At 41.1% G+C, this 25,573-nt stretch overlaps 1 protein-coding gene across 4 annotated transcripts in view; it reads left to right on the forward strand.

Moving 5' to 3' along the window:
• The window catches only part of ZMYM4 (zinc finger MYM-type containing 4), a 710,031-nt gene that overhangs the window by 482,508 nt on the left and 201,950 nt on the right, over positions 1-25,573 (forward strand). For all 4 annotated transcript variants that reach the window (XM_053707062.1, XM_053707061.1, XM_053707064.1 and 1 more), the window contains 2 exons: positions 1,254-1,425; positions 3,089-3,265. In XM_053707062.1, the coding sequence (XP_053563037.1) occupies positions 1,254-1,425; positions 3,089-3,265 (349 nt within the window). The remainder of the gene's footprint in view (positions 1-1,253; positions 1,426-3,088; positions 3,266-25,573) is intronic.

A 25,573-nucleotide genomic window follows, 5' to 3' on the forward strand; every position in this document is an offset into this window, starting at 1 on the left:
TTGCTCCACCATGGAGTTTAAACTTAGTTCTTAACGTTTTACAGGGTGTTCCGTTTGAACCCCTTCATTCCATTGATATAAAAATGTTATCTTGGAAAGTTCTGTTTTTAATGGCTATTTCCTCGGCTCGAAGAGTCTCTGAGTTATCAGCCTTACATTGTGATTCCCCTTATCTGATTTTTCACTCAGACAAGGTAGTTCTGCGTACTAAACCTGGGTTCTTACCTAAGGTAGTCACTAACAGGAACATCAATCAAGAGATTGTTGTCCCATCCTTGTGTCCAAATCCTTCTTCAAAGAAGGAACGTCTTTTACACAATCTGGATGTAGTTCGTGCCCTCAAGTTCTACTTGCAGGCAACTAAAGATTTTCGCCAAACTTCTTCCTTGTTTGTCGTTTACTCTGGACAGAGGAGAGGTCAAAAAGCTTCTGCTACCTCTCTCTCTTTTTGGCTTCGTAGCATAATACGTTTAGCCTATGAGACTGCTGGACAGCAGCCTCCTGAAAGAATTACAGCTCACTCCACTAGAGCTGTGGCTTCCACTTGGGCCTTTAAGAATGAGGCCTCTGTTGAACAGATTTGCAAGGCTGCAACTTGGTCTTCACTTCATACTTTTTCCAAATTTTACAAATTTGACACTTTTGCTTCTTCGGAGGCTATTTTTGGGAGAAAGGTTCTTCAGGCAGTGGTTCCTTCTGTATAATGAGCCTGCCTTTCCCTCCCGTCATCCGTGTACTTTTGCTTTGGTATTGGTATCCCAGAAGTAATGATGACCCGTGGACTGATCACACATAACAGAAGAAAACATAATTTATGCTTACCTGATAAATTCCTTTCTTCTGTTGTGTGATCAGTCCACGGCCCGCCCTGTTTTAAGGCAGGTAAATATCTTTTAAATTATACTCCAGTCACCACTTCACCCTTGGTTACTCCTTTCTCGTTGATTCTTGGTCGAATGACTGGGACTGACGTAGAGGGGAGGAGCTATATGCAGCTCTGCTGGGTGAATCCTCTTGCATTTCCTGTTGGGGAGGAGTTATATCCCAGAAGTAATGATGACCCGTGGACTGATCACACAACAGAAGAAAGGAATTTATCAGGTAAGCATAAATTATGTTTTTTTAATTTAAAGAAGCTGATTTATTGAAATGATAAGTCCTGTATTTCTTATTGTTTGTGTCTATCATTCTAGTATCTCGCAGAGCAAAACATTGCAGGCCTCTCACTACATGATCTCTTATATTTTGCATAGGTTCCTGTCCCTTTGTTAATCCCGACAACATTAGACAATGCAGACAAAATCATAGATACCATTGAGGATTTAAAGGAGAAGGTCCCTTCAGACCCCTTTGAGGCAGACATCCTTCAGATGGCAGAAATGATTGCAGAGGATGAAGAAAAGGAGAAAACATTGTCACATGGAGGTTGGAATCAGTAATCCTTTGTGTGGTAGAAGTAGTGAGTAAAGTATTGTTCTGTAGAGAGAAAAAAATTGCAGTCCATTTTGTAAGGAAATTAAGGAAAAATATCTGATAATTGAGTTAAAGTGACTATTTTATATATATATATATATATATATATATATATATATATATATATATATATATATATATATATATATATATATATACAATCCTTAAACATGTTTTGTTAGTTGTGTACTTCCTACCAATGCTCATTGGCCTATAGGTATTTGTACTAATTTGTATTAGCTGATGTGCTCATTATATTTTTTGACTTATGACAATTGGTAGGAAGTACACTATCGCCAAGCGTATGTGGACACCTGACCACCACACCTATATGAGCTTGTTGGGCATCTCATTCCAAATTTATGGGTATTAATATGAAGTTGGTCTCCCCTTTGCCACTATAATAGCCACAACTCTCTTGGTAAGGCTTTTCACAAGATTTTGAGTGTATCTGTGGGAATTTGTGCCCATTCAACCAAAAGAGCATTTATTAGGTCAAGCACCAATATTGGATAAAAAGACTTGGCTTGCAAACAACTTTCCATACCATCCCAAAGGTGTTCAATAGTGTTAGGGTCAGGGCTCTGTGCAGACTGCTTAAGTTCCTTCACACCATACTTGTCAGAGCACAAGGGCACAGTCATGCTGGAACCGGAAAGGGCCTCTCCAAAACTGTTGCCACAGTTTTCTAAAATGTTTGTATCCTGTAGCATTAAGTTGACCCTTCACTACAACTAAGTGGCCTATCCCAAAGCCACAGCCCCAAACCATTATCCCTCTTCCACCAAACTGTATGCACTATACATTACAGTAGGTAGTATGTTCCTGGCATCCGTCAGATTCTTCCATCAGACTTCCAGATTGTAAGTCTATTGTGTACAGCTCCTTGGCCATAGAACCCCATTTCATGCAGCTCTTGACGTACAGTTCTTGAGCTAATGATGCTTTCAGAGGCAGTTTTGGAACTCTATTAAGTGATGCTACAGATAATAAAGGCATTCAATTTTCTTCAGCACTCAGTGGCCCCTCTCTGTGAGTTTGCATGTACTACCACAGCTAGATGCTTCCACTTCACAATAATAACACCTACAGATGACCAGAGCAGAAATTTCATCAACTGACTTGTGGCAAATGGTGCATCTTATGACAGTGCCTCGTTTAAAGTCACTGATTTCTTCAGTACAACCCATTTTACTGCTTTTGTTTGTATTGGCTATGTGTTTGATTTTATGCACCTGAACTGAATTATTAGTAGAGGTGTCCACATACTTTTGGCCATATTGTGTATCTGCTAGTGTGCATCAATAGGAAGTAAACAACTGGATAACTGTGTGTTAAATTTAAACAGTCATTACTTTTTTTGTTTACATTTTTCTATACAAAATATTTACATGTTTAAATGCTGCTATTTCATATAGATGTTTCCTTAATTTGTAACTAACGTAGATATGAAATTGATATACTGGCTGAATCATTATTTGTTACATCCATTTTTGTATGTAAGAAACTTCCATTTTGTTGGGCAGGGTGTAGATTATTATTTAGATATGCAATATATGTGTGTAATACAAATGTGTTTGTATGTGTGCAATATATCTATATATTCAATTTTCAGACCAGGGCAGCACATATAGTGGAGACCTGGAATCAGAAGCAGTGTCTACACCACACAGCTGGGAAGAAGAGCTTAACCACTACACCTTGAGGTCCAACAATTTACAAGAAGACCCTGAACTCCAGCAGCTGTCCAGAGCGGAGACAGAGGAGGATTTAGAGGCAGATTTCCCCACAGGTCTGTCCTTTTAACAGTGTGGTTTAATTATCTTTCATCTCATGTCACAGAGCATATTTATCCTCCAATTCATACTGTGCTGTAGTGTTGCTGTTTTTTCTGTCACAAAATATTAAGTGTAAGCATTTTCCGGTGTTTAGTATGTATAAATGCTCAGTAATCTTGGCATTATTAGTGCAAATACATAAAGAAAGAGAAGCGCTCTACCAAGAATGAACAGCAGCTTTAAAGGCCAGTCAACACAGATTTGCATAATCAACAATTGCAAGATACCAAGACAATGCAATAGCACTTAGTCTGAACTTCAAATGAGTAGTAGATTTTTTCTCTTGTAAGATGTATCGAGTCCACGGATTCATAAATACTTGTGGGATATTCTCCTTCCCTACAGGAAGTGGCAAAGAGAGCTCCCACAGCAGAGCTGTCTATATAGCTCCTCCCTTAGCTCCACCCCCCAGTCATTCTCTTTGCCTACTCTAAGTTCTAGGAAGGGTAAAGTGAGTGTGGTGACAAAAATGTTAGTTTTTTAATTCTCAAGCAAAAGTTTATTTTAAATGGTACCGGTGTGTACTATTTACTCTCTGGCAGAAAAGGGATGAAGATTTCTGCAAGGAGGATGATGATCTTAGCACTTTGTAACTAAGATCCACTGCTGTTCTCACAAGGGCTGAAGAGTACAGGAAAACGTTGGGGGAACGGTTTGCAGGGTAAACTGCATTGAGGTATGTTCAGTCTATTTTTTTCTAGACAGACTGTGTTAATTCTAGAAAAGGCTGGCAATATCCCCATGAGGGATGGGTAAGCTGTATTCAGACACTTGGTAGGAATCCCAGCTTGCATGAAGGGCTCATTAGTTACTGGTGACACTGATAGGAAAAAACGTTTTTGTTTATTTAGAAAAGATGCAAATATAACGTTTTTTTGAGGGACTTTAAGGGGTCATTGTGGCTTGTTTTAGGGTTATTAACCCACATGGCTAGTTTAAGAAACACTCTGTTGTGTTTCTGCTAGGCCCCAAAACATTGAGTGAGGTGGGAGGGGCCTATTTTCGCGCCTCCGTTGCACAGTTTCTTTTCCTCAGAGACATCCAGCTGCTTCTCCAGAGGTTCCTACTGTGTTTGAGAGCTGTAAAGAAGTTTTTTTCCCCACAAATCGTTCCTAAAAGGCAGGTAGGCGCCACAGCAGAGCTGTGGCAAGGTGCTGAACGTTTTTTACCGGTTTTGACGTTTTGTCAATCCGGTTTTTACATTAAGGGGTTAATTGTTTATTTGCATAGCTGTGCAAAGTTACTAAGGCTTTATGATACTACTGTAAAAATGTTGTTGTTTACTGCTTTTTACACTGTTTTGCAGAGTTTGTGCAGCTTTTTTTCTCTTAAAGGCACAGTACCGTTTTTTTCTAAGTGTTATTTGCTTTGATTAAATTGTTTTCCAAGCTTGCTTGTTACATTACTAGCCTGTTTAACATGTCTGACACCAAGGAAAATCCTTGTTCAATGTGTTTAGAAGCCATTGTGGAACCCCCTCTTAGAATGTGTCCCACTTGCACTCATATGTCTATAAACTATAAAGAGCATATTTTAGCATTTAAAAATAGAGCAATAGATGATTCTCAGTCAGAAGGAAATGAGGGTTCGCCATCTAGCTCTCCCCAAGTGTCACAACCAGTAACGCCCGCACAAGTGACGCCAAGTACCTCTAGTGCGTCAAATTCATTTACTTTACAAGACATGGCCACAGTTATGAATACAACTCTCACAGAGGTTTTATCCAAACTGCCTGGTTTACAAGGAAAGCGGGACAGCTCTGGGTTAAGAACAAATGCTGAGCCGTCTGACTCTTTAGTAGCCGTATCCGATATACCCTCACAATGTTCTGAAGTAGGGGTAAGGGATTTGTTATCTGAGGGAGAAATTTCTGATTCAGGAAAGACGCTCCTTCAGACAGATTCTGATATGACGGCCTTTAAATTTAAGCTTGAACACCTCCGCCTATTGCTCAGGGAGGTATTAGCGACTCTAGATGATTGTGACCCTATAGTGGTCCCAGAGAAATTGTGTAAAATGGACAAATACTTAGAGGTTCCTGTTTACACTGATGTTTTTCCAGTCCCTAAGAGGATTGTGAATATTATTACTAAGGAGTGGGATAGACCAGGTATTCCGTTCGCTCCCCTCCTGTTTTTAAGAAAATGTTTCCCATATCTGCCACCATGCGGGACTCGTGGCAGACAGTTCCTAAGGTGGAGGGAGCTATTTCTACTCTGGCTAAGCGTACAACTATACCTATCGAAGACAGTTGTGCTTTCAAAGATCCTATGGATAAAAAATTAGAGGGTCTCCTGAAGAAAATTTTTGTTCATCAAGGTTTTCTTCTCCAACCTATTGCGTGCATTGTTCCTGTAACTACTGCAGCTGCTTTCTGGTTCGAGGCTCTAGAAGAGGCTCTTCAGATGGAGACTCCCTTAGAGGATATTATGGACAGAATTAAGGCCCTTAAGTTGGCTAATTCTTTCATTACAGATGCCGCTTTCCAACTGGCTAAATTAGCGGCAAAGAATTCAGGTTTTGCCATTTTAGCACGCAGGGCGTTATGGCTTAAGTCCTGGTCTGCTGATGTGTCATCAAAATCTAAACTTTTGAACATCCCTTTCAAAGGAAAGACCCTTTTCGGGCCTGAACTGAAAGAGATTATTTCAGACATCACTGGAGGGGAAAGGCCATGCCCTCCCTCAGGATAGAACAAATAAAATGAGCACCAAACAAAATAATTTTCGTTCCTTTCGGAACTTCAAGGGTGGTCCCGCTTCAGCTTCCCCCGATTCAAAGCAAGAGGGGAATTTTGCCCAATCCAAGTCAGTCTGGAGACCTAACAAGGCTTGGAACAAGGGTAAACAGGCCAAGAAGCCTACAGCTGCCTCCAAGACAGCATGAAGGGGTAGCCCCCGATCCGGGACCGGATCTAGTAGGGGGCAGACTCTCTCTCTTCGCTCAGGCTTGGGCAAGAGATGTTCACGATTCCTAGGCTTTAGAAATTATGTCCCAGGGATATCTTCTGGACTTCAAAGACTCCCCCCCCCCCCCCCAAGGGGGAGACTTCATATTTCTCAATTGTCTGAAAACCAGACATAGAGAGGCGTTTTTACGTTGTGTAGAAGACCTACATACCATGGGAGTGATCCGCCCAGTTCCAAAAGAGGAACAAGGGCTAGGGTTTTACTCAAACCTGTTTGTGGTTCCCAATAAAGAGGGAACTTTCAGACCAATCTTGGATCTCAAAATTCTAAGCAAATTCCTCAAAGTACCATCATTCAAGATGGAGACTATTCGGACTATTCTACCTCTGATCCAGGAGGGTCAATATATGACTACCGTGGACTTAAAGGATGCGTATCTACACATCCCTATTCACAGAGATCATCATCAATTCCTCAGATTCGCCTTTCTGGACAGGCATTACCAGTTTGTGGCCCTTCCCTTCGGGTTGGCCACGGCTCCCAGAATTTTCACAAAGGTGCTAGGGTCCCTTTTGGCGGTTCTAAGACCGCGGGGCATAGCAGTGGCGCCTTTTCTAGACGACATCTTAATTTAGGCGTCGACTTTCCAGCTAGCCAAGTCTCACACAGACATCGTGTTGGCTTTTCTGAGATCTCACGGGTGGAAGGTGAACATAAAAAAGAGTTCTCTCTTCCCTCTCACAAGAGTTTCCTTCCTAGGGACTCTGATAGACTTGGTAGAAATGAAAATATTTCTGACGGAGGTCAGAAAATCAAAACTCTTAACCACTTGCCGAGCTCTTCATTCCATTCCTCGGCCATCAGTGGCTCAGTGTATGGAGGTAATCGGACTCATGGTAGCGGCAATGGACATAGTTCCTTTTGCCCGCCTACACCTCAGACCACTGCAGCTATGCATGCTCAAACAGTGGAATGGGGATTATGAAGATTTATCTCCTCAACTGCATCTGGACCAGGAGACCAGAGATTCTCTTCTCTGGTGGTTGTCTCAGGACCACCTGTCTCAGGGAATGTGTTTCCGCAGGCCAGAGTCGCTCATAGTAACGACAGATGCCAGCCTGCTAGGCTGGAGTGCAGTCTGGAACTCCTTGAAAGCACAGGGCTTATGGTCTCGGGAGGAAACTCTCCTCCCGATAAACATTCTAGAACTGAGAGCGATATTCAATGCGCTTCAGGCGTGGCCTCAGCTTGCTGCGGCCAAATTCATCAGATTTCAGTCGGACAACATCACGACTGTAGCTTATATCAAGGAGGAACACGGAGTTCTCTAGCGATGATGGAGGTAACCAAAATAATCCGATGGGCGGAGGATCACTCTTGCCATCTCTCAGCAATCCATATGCCAGGAGTAGAGAACTGGGAGGCGGATTTCCTAAGTCGTCAGACTTTTCATCCGGGGGAGTGGGATCTCCATCCGGAGGTATTTGCCCAGCTGACTCGGCTATGGGGCACACCAGAATTGGATCTGATGGCGTCCCGTCAGAATGCCAAACTTCCTCGTTACGGGTCCAGGTCCCGGGATTCCCAGGCGGTACTGATAGATGCTCTAGCAGTGCCCTGGTCCTTCAATCTGGCTTATGTATTTCCACCGTTTCCTCTCCTCCCACGTCTGGTTGCCAGAATCAAGCAGGAGAGAGCTTTGGTGATTCTGATAGCACCTGTGTGGCCACGCAGGACTTGGTATGCAGACCTAGTGGACATGTCATCGGTTCCACCGTGGACTCTGCCAATGAGGCAGGACCTTCTAATCCAAGGTCCATTCACGCATCCAAATCTAATTTCTCTGCGTCTGACTGCTTGGAGATTGAACTCCTGATTCTATCAAAGCGTGGTTTCTCTGAGTCGGTCATTGATACCCTGATTCAAGCTAGAAAGCCTGTCACCAGGAAGATCTATCATAAGATTTGGTGCAAATATCTTTATTGGTGGGAATCCAAGGGTTACTCATGGAGTAAGATTAGGATTCCTAGAATATTGTCCTTTCTCCAAGAAGGATTGGAGAAGGGATTATCAGATAGTTCCTTAAAAGGACAAATGTCTGCTTTGTCTATTCTGTTACAGAATCGTCTGGCAGATGTCCCAGACGTTCAAGCATTTAGTCAGGCCTTGGTCAGGATCAAGCCTGTATTTAAACCTGTTGCTCCACCATGGAGCCTAAACTTAGTTCTTAACGTTCTTCAAGGGGTTCCGTTTGAACCTATGCATTCCATAGATATTAAGCTTCTATCTTGGAAAGTTTTGTTTTTAGTAGCTATCTCTTCGGCTCAAAGAGTTTCTGAGCTATCTGCTTTACAGTGTGACTCACCTTACCTTGTTTTCCATGCAGATAATGTGGTTTTGCGTACCAAACCTGGGTTTCTTCCTAAGGTTGTTTCTAATAGGAATATCAATCAGGAGATTGTTGTTCCTTCACTGTGTCCTAATCCTTCATCAAAGAAGGAACGTCTGTTGCACAATCTTGATGTGGTTCGTGCTTTAAAGTTCTACTTACAAACAACTAAAGATTTCCGTCAAACATCTTCATTGTTTGTTGTTTATTCTGGTAAACGGAGAGGTCAAAAGGCTATGGCTACCTCTCTTTCCTTTTGGCTGTCAAGCATAATCTGTTTGGCTTATGAGACTGCTGGCCAGCAGCCTCCTGAAAGAATTACTTCTCATTCTACTAGAGCAGTAGCTTCCACATGGGCTTTTAAAAATGAGGCTTCTGTTGAACAGATTTGTAAGGCGGCGACTTGGTCTTCGCTTCATACTTTTTCCAAATTTTACAAATTCAATACTTTTGCTTCTTCGGAGGCTATTTTTGGGAGAAAGGTTCTACAAGCAGTGGTGCCTTCCGTTTAAGGTACCTGTCTTGTCCCTCCCTTCATCCGTGTCCTAAAGCTTTGGTATTGGTATCCCACAAGTATGGATGAATCTGTGGACTCTATACATCTTACAAGAGAAAACATAATTTATGCTTACCTGATAAATATATTTCTCTTGTGATGTATCGAGTCCACGGCCCGCCCTGTTTATTTAAGACAGGCAGTATTTTTTTATTTAAAAAAACTTCGGTCACCACTGCACCCTATAGTTTCTCCTTCCTAGCCTTCGGTCGAATGACTGGGGGGTGGAGCTAGCGGAGGAGCTATATAGACAGCTCTGCGGTGGGTGCTCTCTTTGCCACTTCCTGTAGGGAAGGAGAATATCCCACAAGTATGGATGAATCCGTGGACTCGATACATCACAAGAGAAATAAATTTATCAGGTAAGCATAAATTATGTTTTTTCTGACAGTTTTAAAAGTTATAATGGGGAGAGAGTAAGCGCTAAAAAGCTTAAAAGGCTAGTAAAAAGTACATTTTAATACATATAAAAATTTACAAATGGCAATCAGACGCATGGATCCATGTCTGACTTAACAAAAAAATATATATAATAAACAAATCTAAAAATATCCAATGGAGTATAGCATGTGACGCTGACTTAGTGAGCCAGTGATGAGGAGTTAAAAGGACATGTACATTCAATAATATAAACAACCTAAGTGAGTGATTGAGTGCACACAATAGCTTTCAACAAAGAAAAATAGCATTCACAAAAAAGAAAAATAGCATTCACAAAAAATAGTGTTCACAAAAATTGGCGTACATAAATGTTCAAATGTTCAACCGGTTATATGTAAGTGAATCCAGTAGTGTTTCCTCCAAAGTGACGTGTAGAAATATAACGTGAAGTCAATAATAGTAGAATGTAAACGTTGAGTGGGTCAAATTATTGTGGTTCAGCTGCTAAATTAAAAAATTGTAAATCCGTGAGGTGTAAAAAATAAAAATAAAAATAACTTGTGGAAAACTTGAATTCAAATGATAAACAAAGGTCAAAAATCAAAATACAAAAATATCAAAAGACAAAAATAGAAAATCAGTGATAATATTAAAAAGCACTAAAGATCTAGTGAAAACAAATCCTTAATTCAGATGTTAAAAATCCTTGGTAAGATCCATAACAAACAAATACATTGATAAAATACCTAAAAGGGAACAAAAGAGAAACAAATAGTGCAACACTGTATATGATATATAATATAGGTAATTAAAACCAAGCTCACCAGCATGCCAACGCGTTTCGGCCTAGACTAGGCCTTTCTCAAGACTAATTCGCCCAATTATTATAAGCGTGCGCCATGAGAGCTAAGTGTCTAGAGGGTAATGTAAGGTGTAGTTATGTACAGCATTATCTCACCAAACAAGCTATTTTAACTGCAGTAGTAAAACTAGGTGATATAGGTTATCAAACTTAAACGAGCTGTCTATATGAGTGTCCCTCATCTGGAGGAGGTGAAAGCTTGAACAGGAGTCTCACTGGATATTGCAGACGCTACCGCTACTGTGTGCATCAATTCAGATTCTTATGTTTGGATTGTTACTGTAGGCTGCCTACAAGTGAATAGGGCTCTGTGACACACTATGAGATGTGGGAATCACTGCCTACATCACTGCTGTTTAATGGTACAAAATATTAGCTAATACATTTGAAGAGGACAAATTATTCTGATAACCTGGTTTAGGGTGAAGGAAAAGTATGACATTGAACACTATGGCCATATGAAACTATCTCTAGACTGACATGGGGGTATACGGCTGCCTATGGTTTATAAAATAATTGTACATCTATGCCAATACTCTAGTGTTGGGACTGTCTCAGAATGTGCTAAGCAAGGAAAGTAATCTAAACAGTATCATATTTATGGGATGGTGCACCGCCACTATTAGTACCGGTCTGGGGAGGTTTAAAGTTAGAATAAGTTTGGAGTAATGTAGCAGATTTGTGGGCACGTGGGTGTTTGGCACCAAGCATATGTAAAGAAACATAATATAAATATAATCTTACCCAAACGTCACCTTCTAGGGACAACAAGGTAAATAATACTTATAAATAATGGTAACAACCACATAAAACATTCAATCCCAATAGCTAAGATTTTAAAAGGAAAATTGAGAAACTAAAATCAACCTGTCTAAACCCCAGCTAAGATGTCATGAATTCTAATTAGAGATACATTATATATACCAACAAACAAATAAGATAGGATATCAGTAATGAACTCAATTGTAGGGGCCAGACTAAGACCTGCACATAAACTTGAATCACTGGGAGTCAGAGGAGAGGCCCCTGTGGGGTGGAAATGTCCCTTCTAGCCTACTCCAATCTTAACTTTGGCTTGGGGATCTCGGCTAGTCACTGGGTGAACTCCGCTGGTGAAGCGTCAGAATGTGGCTGGATTAAGTCGCAATTTTCTGACTTTTGTGAAATGCTGGCTGAGACTCGACCGGATTGTCCCTCCTGTGTGCATCGATGTAGAGGCTGAGTCGGTAAGGAGTCTTCTGTGAACTTTTCCTCAGCGATGTTATAGAAAGTTAGAGGAGAGACGCCATCTTGAGTGCGTAGCTCAATAAGGGTAGTTTGTAGGCCGTGGAAGTGTCTGTCGGCTTTGCGGCTTATGCCCTCCAATAGAGAGATAAGGCATGCTGGAAACTCCTCCATTTTGAGGGTGAAACAAGGGAACTGATACTCAGCTAGGTGGGGTGCCAGGAAGTAGGCTAATCCTTTCAACGGGTATCTGGCAGTCTCTGCCGCAGTTTCAGCTGGCTGGTAGATTTCTATGTCGGCAGTTTTATCTTGGGCTTAGGTGTAAAGACAATGTCCTGATATTATGTCCAGAACAAGGCACACACTATTTAGGCACTTAGCACGCCATAAATTATTATTTTAGATCTCTGTCTTCAGGAGCTCTGTAGTAGTTCACCTTGTTACCTCGGCGGTCGGCTCCGCCCCCCCTTACCAAGGATTTTTAACATCTGAATTAAGGATTTGTTTTCACTAGATCTTTAGTGCTTTTTAATATTATCACTGATTTTCTATTTTTGTCTTTTGATATTTTTGTCTTTTGATTTTTGACCTTTGTTTATCATTTGAATTCAAGTTTTCCACGTGGATTTTTTCACAAGTTATTTTTATTTTTATTTTTTACACCTCACGGATTTACAATTTTTTAATTTAGCAGCTGAACCACAATAATTTGACCCACTCAACGTTTACATTCTACTATTATTGACTTCACATTATATTTCTACACGTCACTTTGGAGGAAACACTACTGGATTCACTTACATATAACCGGTTGAACATTTGAACATTTTTTATGTACTCCAATTTTTGTGAACACTATTTTTTGTGAATGCTATTTCTCCAACATAGGTGTGTCCGGTCCACGGCGTCATCCTTACTTGTGGGATATTCTCTTCCCCAACAGGAAATGGCAAAGAGCCCAGCAAAGCTGGTCACATGATCCCTCCTAGGCTCCGCCTACCCCAGTCATTCTCTTTGCCGTTGTACAGGCAACATCTCCACAGAGATGGCTTAGAGTTTTTTAGTGTTTAACTGTAGTTTTTATTATTCAATCAAGAGTTTGTTATTTTGAAATAGTGCTGGTATGTACTATTTACTCAGAAACAGAAAAGAGATGAAGATTTCTGTTTGTATGAGGAAAATGATTTTAGCAACCGTCACTAAAATCCATGGCTGTTCCACACAGGACTGTTGAGAGCAATTAACTTCAGTTGGGGGAACAGTGAGCAGTCTCTTGCTGCTTGAGGTATGACACATTCTAACAAGACGATGTAATGCTGGAAGCTGTCATTTTCCCTATGGGATCCGGTAAGCCATGTTTATTACGATCGTAAATAAGGGCTTCAAAAAGGGCTTATTAAGACTGTAGACTTTTTCTGGGCTAAATCGATTCATTATTAACACATATTTAGCCTTGAGGAATCATTTTATCTGGGTATTTTGATATAATAATATCGGCAGGCACTGTTTTAGACACCTTATTCTTTAGGGGCTTTCCCAAAGCATAGGCAGAGCCTCATTTTCGCGCCGGTGTTGCGCACTTGTTTTTGAGAGGCATGGCATGCAGTCGCATGTGAGAGGAGCTCTGATACTTAGAAAAGACTTTCTGAAGGCGTCATTTGGTATCGTATTCCCCTTTGGGCTTGGTTGGGTCTCAGCAAAGCAGATACCAGGGACTGTAAAGGGGTTAAAGTTCAAAACGGCTCCGGTTCCGTTATTTTAAGGGTTAAAGCTTCCAAATTTGGTGTGCAATACTTTTAAGGCTTTAAGACACTGTGGTGAAAATTTGGTGAATTTTGAACAATTCCTTCATGTTTTTTCGCAATTGCAGTAATAAAATGTGTTCAGTTTAAAATTTAAAGTGACAGTAACGGTTTTATTTTAAAACGTTTTTTGTACTTTGTTATCAAGTTTATGCCTGTTTAACATGTCTGAACTACCAGATAGACTGTGTTCTGAATGTGGGGAAGCCAGAATTCCTATTCTTTTAAATAAATGTGATTTATGTGACAATGACAATGATGCCCAGGATGATTCCTCAAGTGAGGGGAGTAAGCATGGTACTGCATCATTCCCTCCTTCGTCTACACGAGTCTTGCCCACTCAGGAGGCCCCTAGTACATCTAGCGCGCCAATACTCCTTACTATGCAACAATTAACGGCTGTAATGGATAATTCTGTCAAAAACATTTTAGCCAAAATGAACACTTATCAGCGTAAGCGCGACTGCTCTGTTTTAGATACTGAAGAGCATGACGACGCTGATAATAATATTTCTGAAGGGCCCCTAACCCAGTCTGATGGGGCCAGGGAGGTTTTGTCTGAGGGAGAAATTACTGATTCAGGGAACATTTCTCAACAAGCTGAACCTGATGTGATTGCATTTAAATTTAAGTTGGAACATCTCCGCATTCTGCTTAAGGAGGTATTATCCACTCTGGATGATTGTGACAAGTTGGTCATCCCTGAGAAACTATGTAAAATGGACAAGTTCCTAGAGGTGCCGGGGCTCCCAGAAGCTTTTCCTATACCCTAGCGGGTGGCGGACATTGTTAATAAAGAATGGGAAAGGCCCGGTATTCCTTTCGTCCCTCCCCCCATATTTAAAAAATTGTTTCCTATGGTCGACCCCAGAAAGGACTTATGGCAGACAGTCCCCAAGGTCGAGGGAGCGGTTTCCACTTTAAACAAACGCACCACTATACCCATAGAGGATAGTTGTGCTTTCAAAGATCCTATGGATAAAAAATTAGAAGGTTTGCTTAAAAAGATGTTTGTTCAGCAGGGTTACCTTCTACAACCAATTTCATGCATTGTCCCTGTCGCTACAGCCGCATGTTTCTGGTTCGATGAGCTGATAAAGGCGGTCGATAGTGATTCTCCTCCTTATGAGGAGATTATAGACAGAATCAATGCTCTCAAATTGGCTAATTCTTTCTCCCTAGACGCCACTTTGCAATTGGCTAGGTTAGCGGCTAAGAATTCTGGGTTTGCTATTGTGGCGCGCAGAGCGCTTTGGTTGAAATCTTGGTCGGCTGATGCGTCTTCCAAGAACAAGCTACTTAACATTCCTTTCAAGGGGAAAATGCTGTTTGGCCCTGACTTGAAAGAGATTATCTCTGATATCACTGGGGGTAAGGGCCACGCCCTTCCTCAGGATCGGCCTTTCAAGGCAAAAAATAAACCTAATTTTCGTCCCTTCCGTAGAAACGGACCAGCCCAAAGTGCTACGTCCTCTAAGCAAGAGGGTAATACTTCTCAAGCCAAGCCAGCTTGGAGACCAATGCAAGGCTGGAACAAGGGAAAGCAGGCTAAGAAACCTGCCACTGCTACCAAGACAGCATGAAATGTTGGCCCCCGATCCGGGACCGGATCTGGTGGGGGGCAGACTCTCTCTCTTCGCTCAGGCTTGGGCAAGAGATGTTCTGGATCCTTGGGCGCTAGAAATAGTCTCCCAAGGTTATCTTCTGGAATTCAAGGGACTTCCCCCAAGGGGGAGGTTCCACAGGTCTCAGTTGTCTTCAGACCACATAAAAAGACAGGCATTCTTACATTGTGTAGAAGACCTGTTAAAAATGGGAGTGATTCATCCTGTTCCATTAAGAGAACAAGGGATGGGGTTCTACTCCAATCTGTTTATAGTTCCCAAAAAAGAGGGAACGTTCAGACCAATCTTAGATCTCAAGATCTTAAACAAGTTTCTCAAGGTTCCATCGTTCAAGATGGAAACCATTCGAACTATTCTTCCTTCCATCCAGGAAGGTCAATTCATGACCACGGTGGATTTAAAGGATGCGTATCTACATATTCCTATCCACAAGGAACATCATCGGTTCCTGAGGTTCGCATTCCTGGACAAACATTACCAGTTCGTGGCGCTTCCTTTCGGATTAGCCACTGCTCCAAGGATTTTCACAAAGGTACTAGGGTCCCTTCTAGCTGTGCTAAGACCAAGGGGCATTGCTGTAGTACCTTACTTGGACGACATTCTGATTCAAGCGTCGTCCCTTCCTCAAGCAAAGGCTCACACGGACATTGTCCTGGCCTTTCTCAGATCTCACGGATGGAAAGTGAACGTGGAAAAGAGTTCTCTATCTCCGTCAACAAGGGTTCCCTTCTTGGGAACAATAATAGACTCCTTAGAAATGAGGATTTTTCTGACAGAGGCCAGAAAAACAAAACTTCTAGACTCTTGTCGGATACTTCATTCCGTTCCTCTTCCTTCCATAGCTCAGTGCATGGAAGTGATCGGGTTGATGGTAGCGGCAATGGACATAGTTCCTTTTGCGCGCATTCATCTAAGACCATTACAACTGTGCATGCTCAGTCAGTGGAATGGGGACTATACAGACTTGTCTCCGAAGATACAAGTAAATCAGAGGACCAGAGACTCACTCCATTGGTGGCTGTCCCTGGACAACCTGTCACGAGGGATGACATTCCGCAGACCAGAGTGGGTCATTGTCACGACCGACGCCAGTCTGATGGGCTGGGGCGCGGTCTGGGGATCCCTGAAAGCTCAGGGTCTTTGGTCTCGGGAAGAATCTCTTCTACCGATAAATATTCTGGAACTGAGAGCGATATTCAATGCTCTCAAGGCTTGGCCTCAGCTTGCGAGGGCCAAGTTCATACGGTTTCAATCAGACAACATGACAACTGTTGCGTACATCAACCATCAGGGGGGAACAAGGAGTTCCCTGGCGATGGAAGAAGTGACCAAAATCATTCTATGGGCGGAGTCTCACTCCTGCCACCTGTCTGCTATCCACATCCCAGGAGTGGAAAATTGGGAAGCGGATTTTCTGAGTCGTCAGACATTGCATCCGGGGGAGTGGGAACTCCATCCGGAAATCTTTGCCCAAGTCACTCAGCTGTGGGGCATTCCAGACATGGATCTGATGGCCTCTCGTCAGAACTTCAAAGTTCCTTGCTACGGGTCCAGATCCAGGGATCCCAAGGCGGCTCTAGTGGATGCACTAGTAGCACCTTGGACCTTCAAACTAGCTTATGTGTTCCCGCCGTTTCCTCTCATCCCCAGGCTGGTAGCCAGGATCAATCAGGAAAGGGCGTCGGTGATCTTGATAGCTCCTGCGTGGCCACGCAGGACTTGGTATGCAGATCTGGTGAATATGTCATCGGCTCCACCTTGGAAGCTACCTTTGAGACGAGACCTTCTTGTTCAGGGTCCGTTCGAACATCCGAATCTGGTTTCACTCCAGCTGACTGCTTGGAGATTGAACGCCTGATCTTATCGAAGCGAGGGTTCTCAGATTCTGTTATCGATACTCTTGTTCAGGCCAGAAAGCCTGTAACTAGAAAGATTTACCACAAAATTTGGAAAAAATATATCTGTTGGTGTGAATCTAAAGGATTCCCTTGGGACAAGGTTAAGATTCCTAGGATTCTATCCTTCCTTCAAGAAGGATTGGAAAAAGGATTATCTGCAAGTTCCCTGAAGGGACAGATTTCTGCCTTGTCTGTGTTACTTCACAAAAAGCTGGCCGCTGTGCCAGATGTTCAAGCCTTTGTTCAGGCTCTGGTTAGAATTAAGCCTGTTTACAAACCTTTGACTCCTCCTTGGAGTCTCAATTTAGTTCTTTCAGTTCTTCAGGGGGTTCCGTTTGAACCCTTGCATTCCGTTGATATTAAGTTATTATCTTGGAAAGTTTGTTTTTAGTTGCAATTTCTTCTGCTAGAAGAGTTTCAGAATTATCTGCTCTGCAGTGTTCTCCTCCTTATCTGGTGTTCCATGCAGATAAGGTGGTTTTACGTACTAAACCTGGTTTTCTTCCAAAAGTTGTTTCTAACAAAAACATTAACCAGGAGATTATCGTACCTTCTCTGTGTCCGAAACCAGTTTCAAAGAAGGAACGTTTGTTGCACAATTTGGATGTTGTTCGCGCTCTAAAATTCTATTTAGATGCTACAAAGGATTTTAGACAAACATCTTCCTTGTTTGTTGTTTATTCCGGTAAAAGGAGAGGTCAAAAAGCAACTTCTACCTCTCTCTCTTTTTGGATTAAAAGCATCATCAGATTGGCTTACGAGACTGCCGGACGGCAGCCTCCCGAAAGAATCACAGCTCATTCCACTAGGGCCGTGGCTTCCACATGGGCCTTCAAGAACGAGGCTTCTGTTGATCAGATATGTAGGGCAGCGACTTGGTCTTCACTGCACACTTTTACCAAATTTTACAAGTTTGATACTTTTGCTTCTTCTGAGGCTATTTTTGGGAGAAAGGTTTTGCAAGCCGTGGTGCCTTCCATTTAGGTGACCTGATTTGCTCCCTCCCTTCATCCGTGTCCTAAAGCTTTGGTATTGGTTCCCACAAGTAAGGATGACGCCGTGGACCGGACACACCTATGTTGGAGAAAACAGAATTTATGTTTACCTGATAAATTACTTTCTCCAACGGTGTGTCCGGTCCACGGCCCGCCCTGGTTTTTTTAATCAGGTCTGATAATTTTATTTTCTTTAACTACAGTCACCACGGTACCATATGGTTTCTCCTATGCAAATATTCCTCCTTAACGTCGGTCGAATGACTGGGGTAGGCGGAGCCTAGGAGGGATCATGTGACCAGCTTTGCTGGGCTCTTTGCCATTTCCTGTTGGGGAAGAGAATATCCCACAAGTAAGGATGACGCCGTGGACCGGACACACCGTTGGAGAAAGTAATTTATCAGGTAAACATAAATTCTGTTTTTTCTTTTTTGTGAATGCTATTTTTCTTTGTTGAAAGCTATTGTGTGCACTCAATCACTCACTTAGGTTGTTTATATTATTGAATGTACATGTCCTTTTAACTCCTCATCACTGGCTCACTAAGTCAGCGTCACATGCTATACTCCATTGGATATTTTTAGATATTTTTAGATTTGTTTATTATATATATTTTTTTGTTAAGTCAGACATGGATCCATGCGTCTGATTGCCATTTGTAAATTTTTATATGTATTAAAATGTACTTTTTACTAGCCTTTTTAGCGCTTACTCTCTCCCCATTTTAACTTTTATATTGTTAGCCTACTAGGAGGCTATATAGTTAGTAAGCTTAAGGCCCTGGGTGTAGCGCTCGGTCCACTTCTCCAGTTTTAAAAGTTATGTCTTTCTTTCATGTAATTAGCAAGAGTCCATGAGCTAGTGACGTATGGGATATACATTCCTACCAGGAGGGGCAAAGTTTCCCAAACCTCAAAATGCCTATAAATACACCCCTCACCACACCCACAATTCAGTTTTACAAACTTTGCCTCCGATGGAGGTGGTGAAGTAAGTTTGTGCTAGATTCTACGTTGATATGCGCTCCGCAGCAAGTTGGGGCCCGGTTTTCCTCTCAGCGTGCAGTGAATGTCAGAGGGATGTGAGGAGTATTGCCTATTTGAATGCAGTGATCTCCTTCTAAGGGGTCTATTTCATAGGTTCTCTGTTATCGGTCGTAGAGATTCATCTCTTACCTCCCTTTTCAGATCGACGATATACTCTTATATATACCATTACCTCTACTGATTCTCGTTTCAGTACTGGTTTGGCTATCTACTATATGTAGATGAGTGTCCTGGGGTAAGTAAGTCTTATTTTTTGTGACACTCCTAGCTATGGTTGGGCACTTTGTTTATAAAGTTCTAAATATATGTATTCAAACATTTATTTGCCTTGACTCAGAATGTTCAACTTTCCTTATTTTTCAGACAGTCAGTTTCATATTTGGGATAATGCATTTTAATTTAACATTTTTCTTACCTTAAAATTTGACTTTTTCCCTGTGGGCTGTTAGGCTCGCGGGGGCTGAAAATGCTTCATTTTATTGCGTCATTCTTGACGCGGACTTTTTGGCGCAAAAATTCTATTTCCGTTTCCGGCGTCATACGTGTCGCCGGAAGTTGCGTCATTTTTTGACGTTATTTTGCGCCAAAAATGTCGGCGTTCCGGATGTGGCGTCATTTTTGGCGCCAAAAAGCATTTAGGCGCCAAATAATGTGGGCGTCTTATTTGGCGCAAAAAAATATGGGCGTCACTCTTGTCTCCACATTATTTAAGTCTCATTTTTTATTGCTTCTGGTTGCTAGAAGCTTGTTCTTTGGCATTTTTTCCCATTCCTGAAACTGTCATTTAAGGAATTTGATCAATTTTGCTTTATATATATATGTTGTTTTTTCTCTTACATATTGCAAGATGTCTCACGTTGCATCTGAGTCAGAAGATACTACAGGAAAATCGCTGTCAAGTGCTGAATCTTCCAAAGCTAAGTGTATCTGCTGTAAACTTTTGGTAGCTATTCCTCCAGCTGTTGTTTGTATTGATTGTCATGACAAACTTGTTAAAGCAGATAATATTTCCTTTAGTAAAGTACCATTGCCTGTTGCAGTTCCTTCAACATCTAAGGTGCAGAATGTTCCTGATAATATAAGAGATTTTGTTTCTGAATCCATAAAGAAGGCTATGTCTGTTATTTCTCCTTCTAGTAAACATAAAAAATCTTTTAAAACTTCTCTCCCTACAGATGAATTTTTAACTGAACATCATCATTCTGATTCTGATGATTCCTCTGGTTCAGAGGATTCTGTCTCAGAGGTTGATGCTGATAAATCTTCATATTTATTTAAAATGGAATTTATTCGTTCTTTACTTAAAGAAGTCCTAATTGCTTTAGAAATAGAGGATTCTGGTCCTCTTGATACTAAATCTAAACGTTTAAATAAGGTTTTAAAACTCCTGTAGTTATTCCAGAAGTTTTTCCTGTCCCTGATGCTATTTCTGCAGTAATTTCCAAAGAATGGGATAATTTGGGTAATTCATTTACTCCTTCTAAACGTTTTAAGCAATTATATCCTGTGCCGCCTGACAGATTAGAATTTTGGCTAAAGTTGATGGGGCTATTTCTACCCTTGCTAAACGTACTACTATTCCTACGTCAGATGGTACTTCGTTTAAGGATCCTCTAGATAGGAAAATGGAGTCCTTTCTAAGAAAAGCTTATCTGTGTTCAGGTAATCTTCTTAGACCTGCTATATCTTTGGCTGATGTTGCTGCAGCTTCAACTTTTTGGTTGGAAACTTTAGCGCAACAAGTAACACATCGTGATTCTCATGATATTATTATTCTTCTTCAACATGCTAATAATTTTATCTGTGATGCCATTTTTGATATTATCAGAGTTGATGTTAGGTTTATGTCTCTAGCTATTTTAGCTAGAAGAGCTTTATGGCTTAAAACTTGGAATGCTGATATGGCTTCTAAATCAACTTTACTTTCCATTTCTTTCCAGGGTAACAAATTATTTGGTTCTCAGTTGGATTCCATTATTTCAACTGTTACTGGTGGGAAAGGAACTTTTTTACCACAGGATAAAAAATCTAAAGGTAAAAACAGGGCTAATAATCGTTTTCGTTCCTTTCGTTTCAACAAAGAACAAAAGCCTGATCCTTCATCCTCAGGAGCAGTTTCAGATTGGAGACCATCTCCAGTCTGGAATAAATCCAAGCCAGCTAGAAAGGCAAAGCCTGCTTCTAAGTCCACATGAAGGTGCGGCCCTCATTCCAGCTCAGCTGGTAGGGGGCAGGTTACGTTTTTTCAAAGAAATTTGGGTCAATTCTGTTCACAATCTTTGGATTCAGAGCATTGTTTCAGAAGGGTACAGAATTTGTTTCAAGTTGAGACCTCCTGCAAAGAGATTTTTTCTTTCCCGTGTCCCAGTAAATCCAGTAAAAGCTCAAGCGTTTCTGAAATGTGTTTCAGATCTAGAGTTGACTGGAGTAATTATGCCAGTTCCAGTTTCGGAACAGGGGATGGGGTTTTTATTCAAATCTCTTCATTGTACCAAAGAAGGAGAATTCCTTCAGACCAGTTCTGGATCTAAAAATATTGAATCGTTATGTAAGGATACCAACATTCAAGATGGTAACTGTAAGGACTATCTTACCTTTTGTACAGCAAGGGAATTATATGTCCACAATAGATTTACAGGATGCATATCTGCATATTCCGATTCATCCAGATCACTATCAGTTTCTGAGATTCTCTTTCCTAGACAAGCATTACCAGTTTGTGGCTCTGCCGTTTGGCCTAGCTACAGCTCCAAGAATTTTTACAAAGGTTCTCGGTGCCCTGCTGTCTGTAATCAGAGAACAGGGTATTGTGGTATTTCCTTATTTGGACGATATCTTGGTACTTGCTCAGTCTTTACATTTAGCAGAATCTCATACGAATCGACTTGTGTTGTTTCTTCAAGATCATGGTTGGAGGATCAATTTACCAAAAAGTTCTTTGATTCCTCAGACAAAGGTAACCTTTCTGGGTTTCCAGATGGATTCAGTGTCCATGACTCTGTCTTTAACAGACAAGAGACGTTTAAAATTGATTACAGCTTGTCGAAACCTTCAGTCACAATCATTCCCTTCGGTAGCCTTATGCATGGAAATTCTAGGTCTTATGACTGCTGCATCGGACGCGATCCCCTTTGCTCGTTTTCACATGCGACCTCTTCAGCTCTGTATGCTGAAGCAATGGTGCAAGGATTACACAAAGATATCTCAATTAATATCTTTAAAACCGATTGTTCGACACTCTCTAACATGGTGAACAGATCACCATCGTTTAATTCAGGGGGCTTCTTTTGTGCTTCCGACCTGGACTGTAATTTCAACAGATGCAAGTCTCACAGGTTGGGGAGCCGTGTGGGGATCTCTGACGGCACAAGGAGTTTGGGAATCTCAGGAGGTGAGATTACCGATCAATATTTTGGAACTCCGTGCAATTTTCAGAGCTCTTCAGTTTTGGCCTCTTCTGAAGAGAGAATCGTTCATTTGTTTTCAGACAGACAATGTCACAACTGTGGCATACATCAATCATCAAGGAGGGACTCACAGTCCTCTGGCTATGAAAGAAGTATCTCGAATTTTGGTTTGGGCGGAATCCAGCTCCTGTCTAATCTCTGCGGTTCATATTCCAGGTATAGACAATTGGGAAGCGGATTATCTCAGTCGCCAAACGTTGCATCCGGGCGAATGGTCTCTTCACCCAGAGGTATTTCTTCAGATTGTTCAAATGTGGGAACTTCCAGAAATAGATCTGATGGCGTCCCATCTAAACAAGAAACTTCCCAGGTATCTGTCCAGATCCCGGGATCCTCAGGCGGAGGCAGTGGATGCATTATCACTTCCCTGGAAGTATCATCCTGCCTATATCTTTCCGCCTCTAGTTCTTCTTCCAAGTGTAATCTCCAAGATTCTGAAGGAATGCTCGTTTGTTCTGCTGGTAGCTCCGGCATGGCCTCACAGGTTTTGGTATGCGGATCTTGTCCGGATGGCCTCTTGCCAACCGTGGACTCTTCCGTTAAGACCAGACCTTCTGTCACAAGGTCCTTTTTTCCATCAGGATCTGAAATCCTTAAATTTAAAGGTATGGAGATTGAACGCTTGATTCTTGGTCAAAGAGGTTTCTCTGACTCTGTGATTAATACTATGTTACAGGCTCGTAAATCTGTATCTCGAGAGATATATTATAGAGTCTGGAAGACTTATATTTCTTGGTGTCTTTCTCATCATTTTTCCTGGCATTCTTTTAGAATACCGAGAATTTTACAGTTCCTTCAGGATGGTTTAGATAAGGGTTTGTCCGCAAGTTCTTTGAAAGGACAAATCTCTGCTCTTTCTGTTCTTTTTCACAGAAAGATTGCTATTCTTCCTGATATTCATTGTTTTGTACAAGCTTTGGTTCGTATAAAACCTGTCATTAAGTCAATTTCTCCTCCTTGGAGTTTGAATTTGGTTCTGGGAGCTCTTCAAGCTCCTCCGTTTGAACCTATGCATTCATTGGACATTATATTACTTTCTTGGAAAGTTTTGTTCCTTTTGGCCATCTCTTCTGCCAGAAGAGTTTCTGAATTATCTGCTTTTTCTTGTGAGTCTCCTTTTCTGATTTTTCATCAGGATAAGGCGGTGTTGCGAACTTCTTTTGAATTTTTACCTAAAGTTGTGAATTCCAACAACATTAGTAGAGAAATTGTGGTTCCTTCATTATGTCCTAATCCTAAGAATTCTAAGGAGAAATCGTTGCATTCTTTAGATGTTGTTAGATCTTTGAAATATTATGTTGAAGCTACGAAATATTTTCGTAAGACTTCAAGTCTATTTGTTATCTTTTCCGGTTCTAGAAAAGGCCAGAAAGCTTCTGCCATTTCTTTGGCATCTTGGTTGAAATCTTTAATTCATCTTGCCTATGTTGAGTCGGGTAAGACTCCGCCTCAGAGAATTACAGCTCATTCTACTAGGTCAGTTTCTACTTCCTGGGCATTTAGGAATGAAGCTTCGGTTGACCAGATCTGCAAAGCAGCTACTTGGTCCTCTTTGCATACTTTTACTAATTTCTACCATTTTGATGTATTTTCTTCTTCTGAAGCAGTCTTTGGTAGAAAAGTACTTCAGGCAGCGGTTTCAGTTTGAATCTTCTGCTTATGTTTTTCGTTAAACTTTATTTTGGGTGTGGATTTTTCAGCAGGAATTGGCTGTCTTTATTTTATCCCTCCCTCTCTAGTGACTCTTGTGTGGAAAGATCCACTTCTTGGGTAGTCATTATCCCATACGTCACTAGCTCATGGACTCTTGCTAATTACATGAAAGAAAACATAATTTATGTAAGAACTTACCTGATAAATTCATTTCTTTCATATTAGCAAGAGTCCATGAGGCCCGCCCTTTTTTTGTGGTGGTTATGATTTTGTATAAAGCACAATTATTCCAATTCCTTATTTTATATGCTTTCGCACTTTTTTTCTTATCACCCCACTTCTTGGCTATTCGTTAAACTGAATTGTGGGTGTGGTGAGGGGTGTATTTATAGGCATTTTGAGGTTTGGGAAACTTTGCCCCTCCTGGTAGGAATGTATATCCCATACGTCACTAGCTCATGGACTCTTGCTAATATGAAAGAAATGAATTTATCAGGTAAGTTCTTACATAAATTATGTTTTTTCCACTTCCCCTGTACCATGTGACAGCCATCAGCCATTTACAATTGCATACACTTATTCTTGTACATGCTCAGCAGGAGCTGGTGATTTAAAAAGTTTAAATATAAAAAGACTGCACATTTTGTTAATGGAAGTAAATTGGAAAGTTGTTTAAAATGGCTCTATCTGAATAATGAAAGTTTAATTTTGATTGAGTGTCCCTTTAATAGCTTGTTCTATGGCCAGTTACCACCTTGGAGCAGTCTTTTTGCACAATTGTGCTCTTCACAGTGGAGAACTTTCCGAAAGTATATCAGTCTGATCCTGCCTAATGAGGTCAGTCCAGCTCCGAAATACCAGGCAATCCTCCTCTGAACAAGAAGGTTAACTCAGACCGAAGGGGATACTTTGTCCCCGAAATGTCACTACTTTCACAGTAAAAGATTATTCATGGAAAGACCAGAGAGTGACAGTTTTTTGTTCAGTTCTATATATATATATATATATATATATATATATATATATATATATATAGATAGATAGATAGATAGATAGATAGATATATCTATATATACACACACACACAAAGAATGCAGAAAATGAATAAAAACCACTAGAATTTAAATAATCATTGATTATTACATAGTCACAGTTGATTGTATTTTGAATCCATGAATGCATTGCTTGCTTGTACCTTTGTTTACTTTTTTTTATGTCAAATAATTTATTAAAAGTTTAAGCAAGAGCATAAGGTATAATATTGAGGGCACCACCAGTTCCTATGGAATGATGAGCAACATTGTTAGTCCTGACTAGTAACACCTCCAGGATAACACTTTTAGCCTGAACAGTATGCAATACTGAGTAGAATTTACCCTATACAATAAGTGATATGTGTTCTAACAATAGAAGTTGTTGTCACAAAAATTGAATTACTGAAACAGTTTCTGCAGG

Source organism: Bombina bombina, chromosome 3 (genome assembly GCF_027579735.1).
Source record: "Bombina bombina isolate aBomBom1 chromosome 3, aBomBom1.pri, whole genome shotgun sequence".
Classification (NCBI taxonomy): Eukaryota; Metazoa; Chordata; class Amphibia; order Anura; family Bombinatoridae; genus Bombina; species Bombina bombina.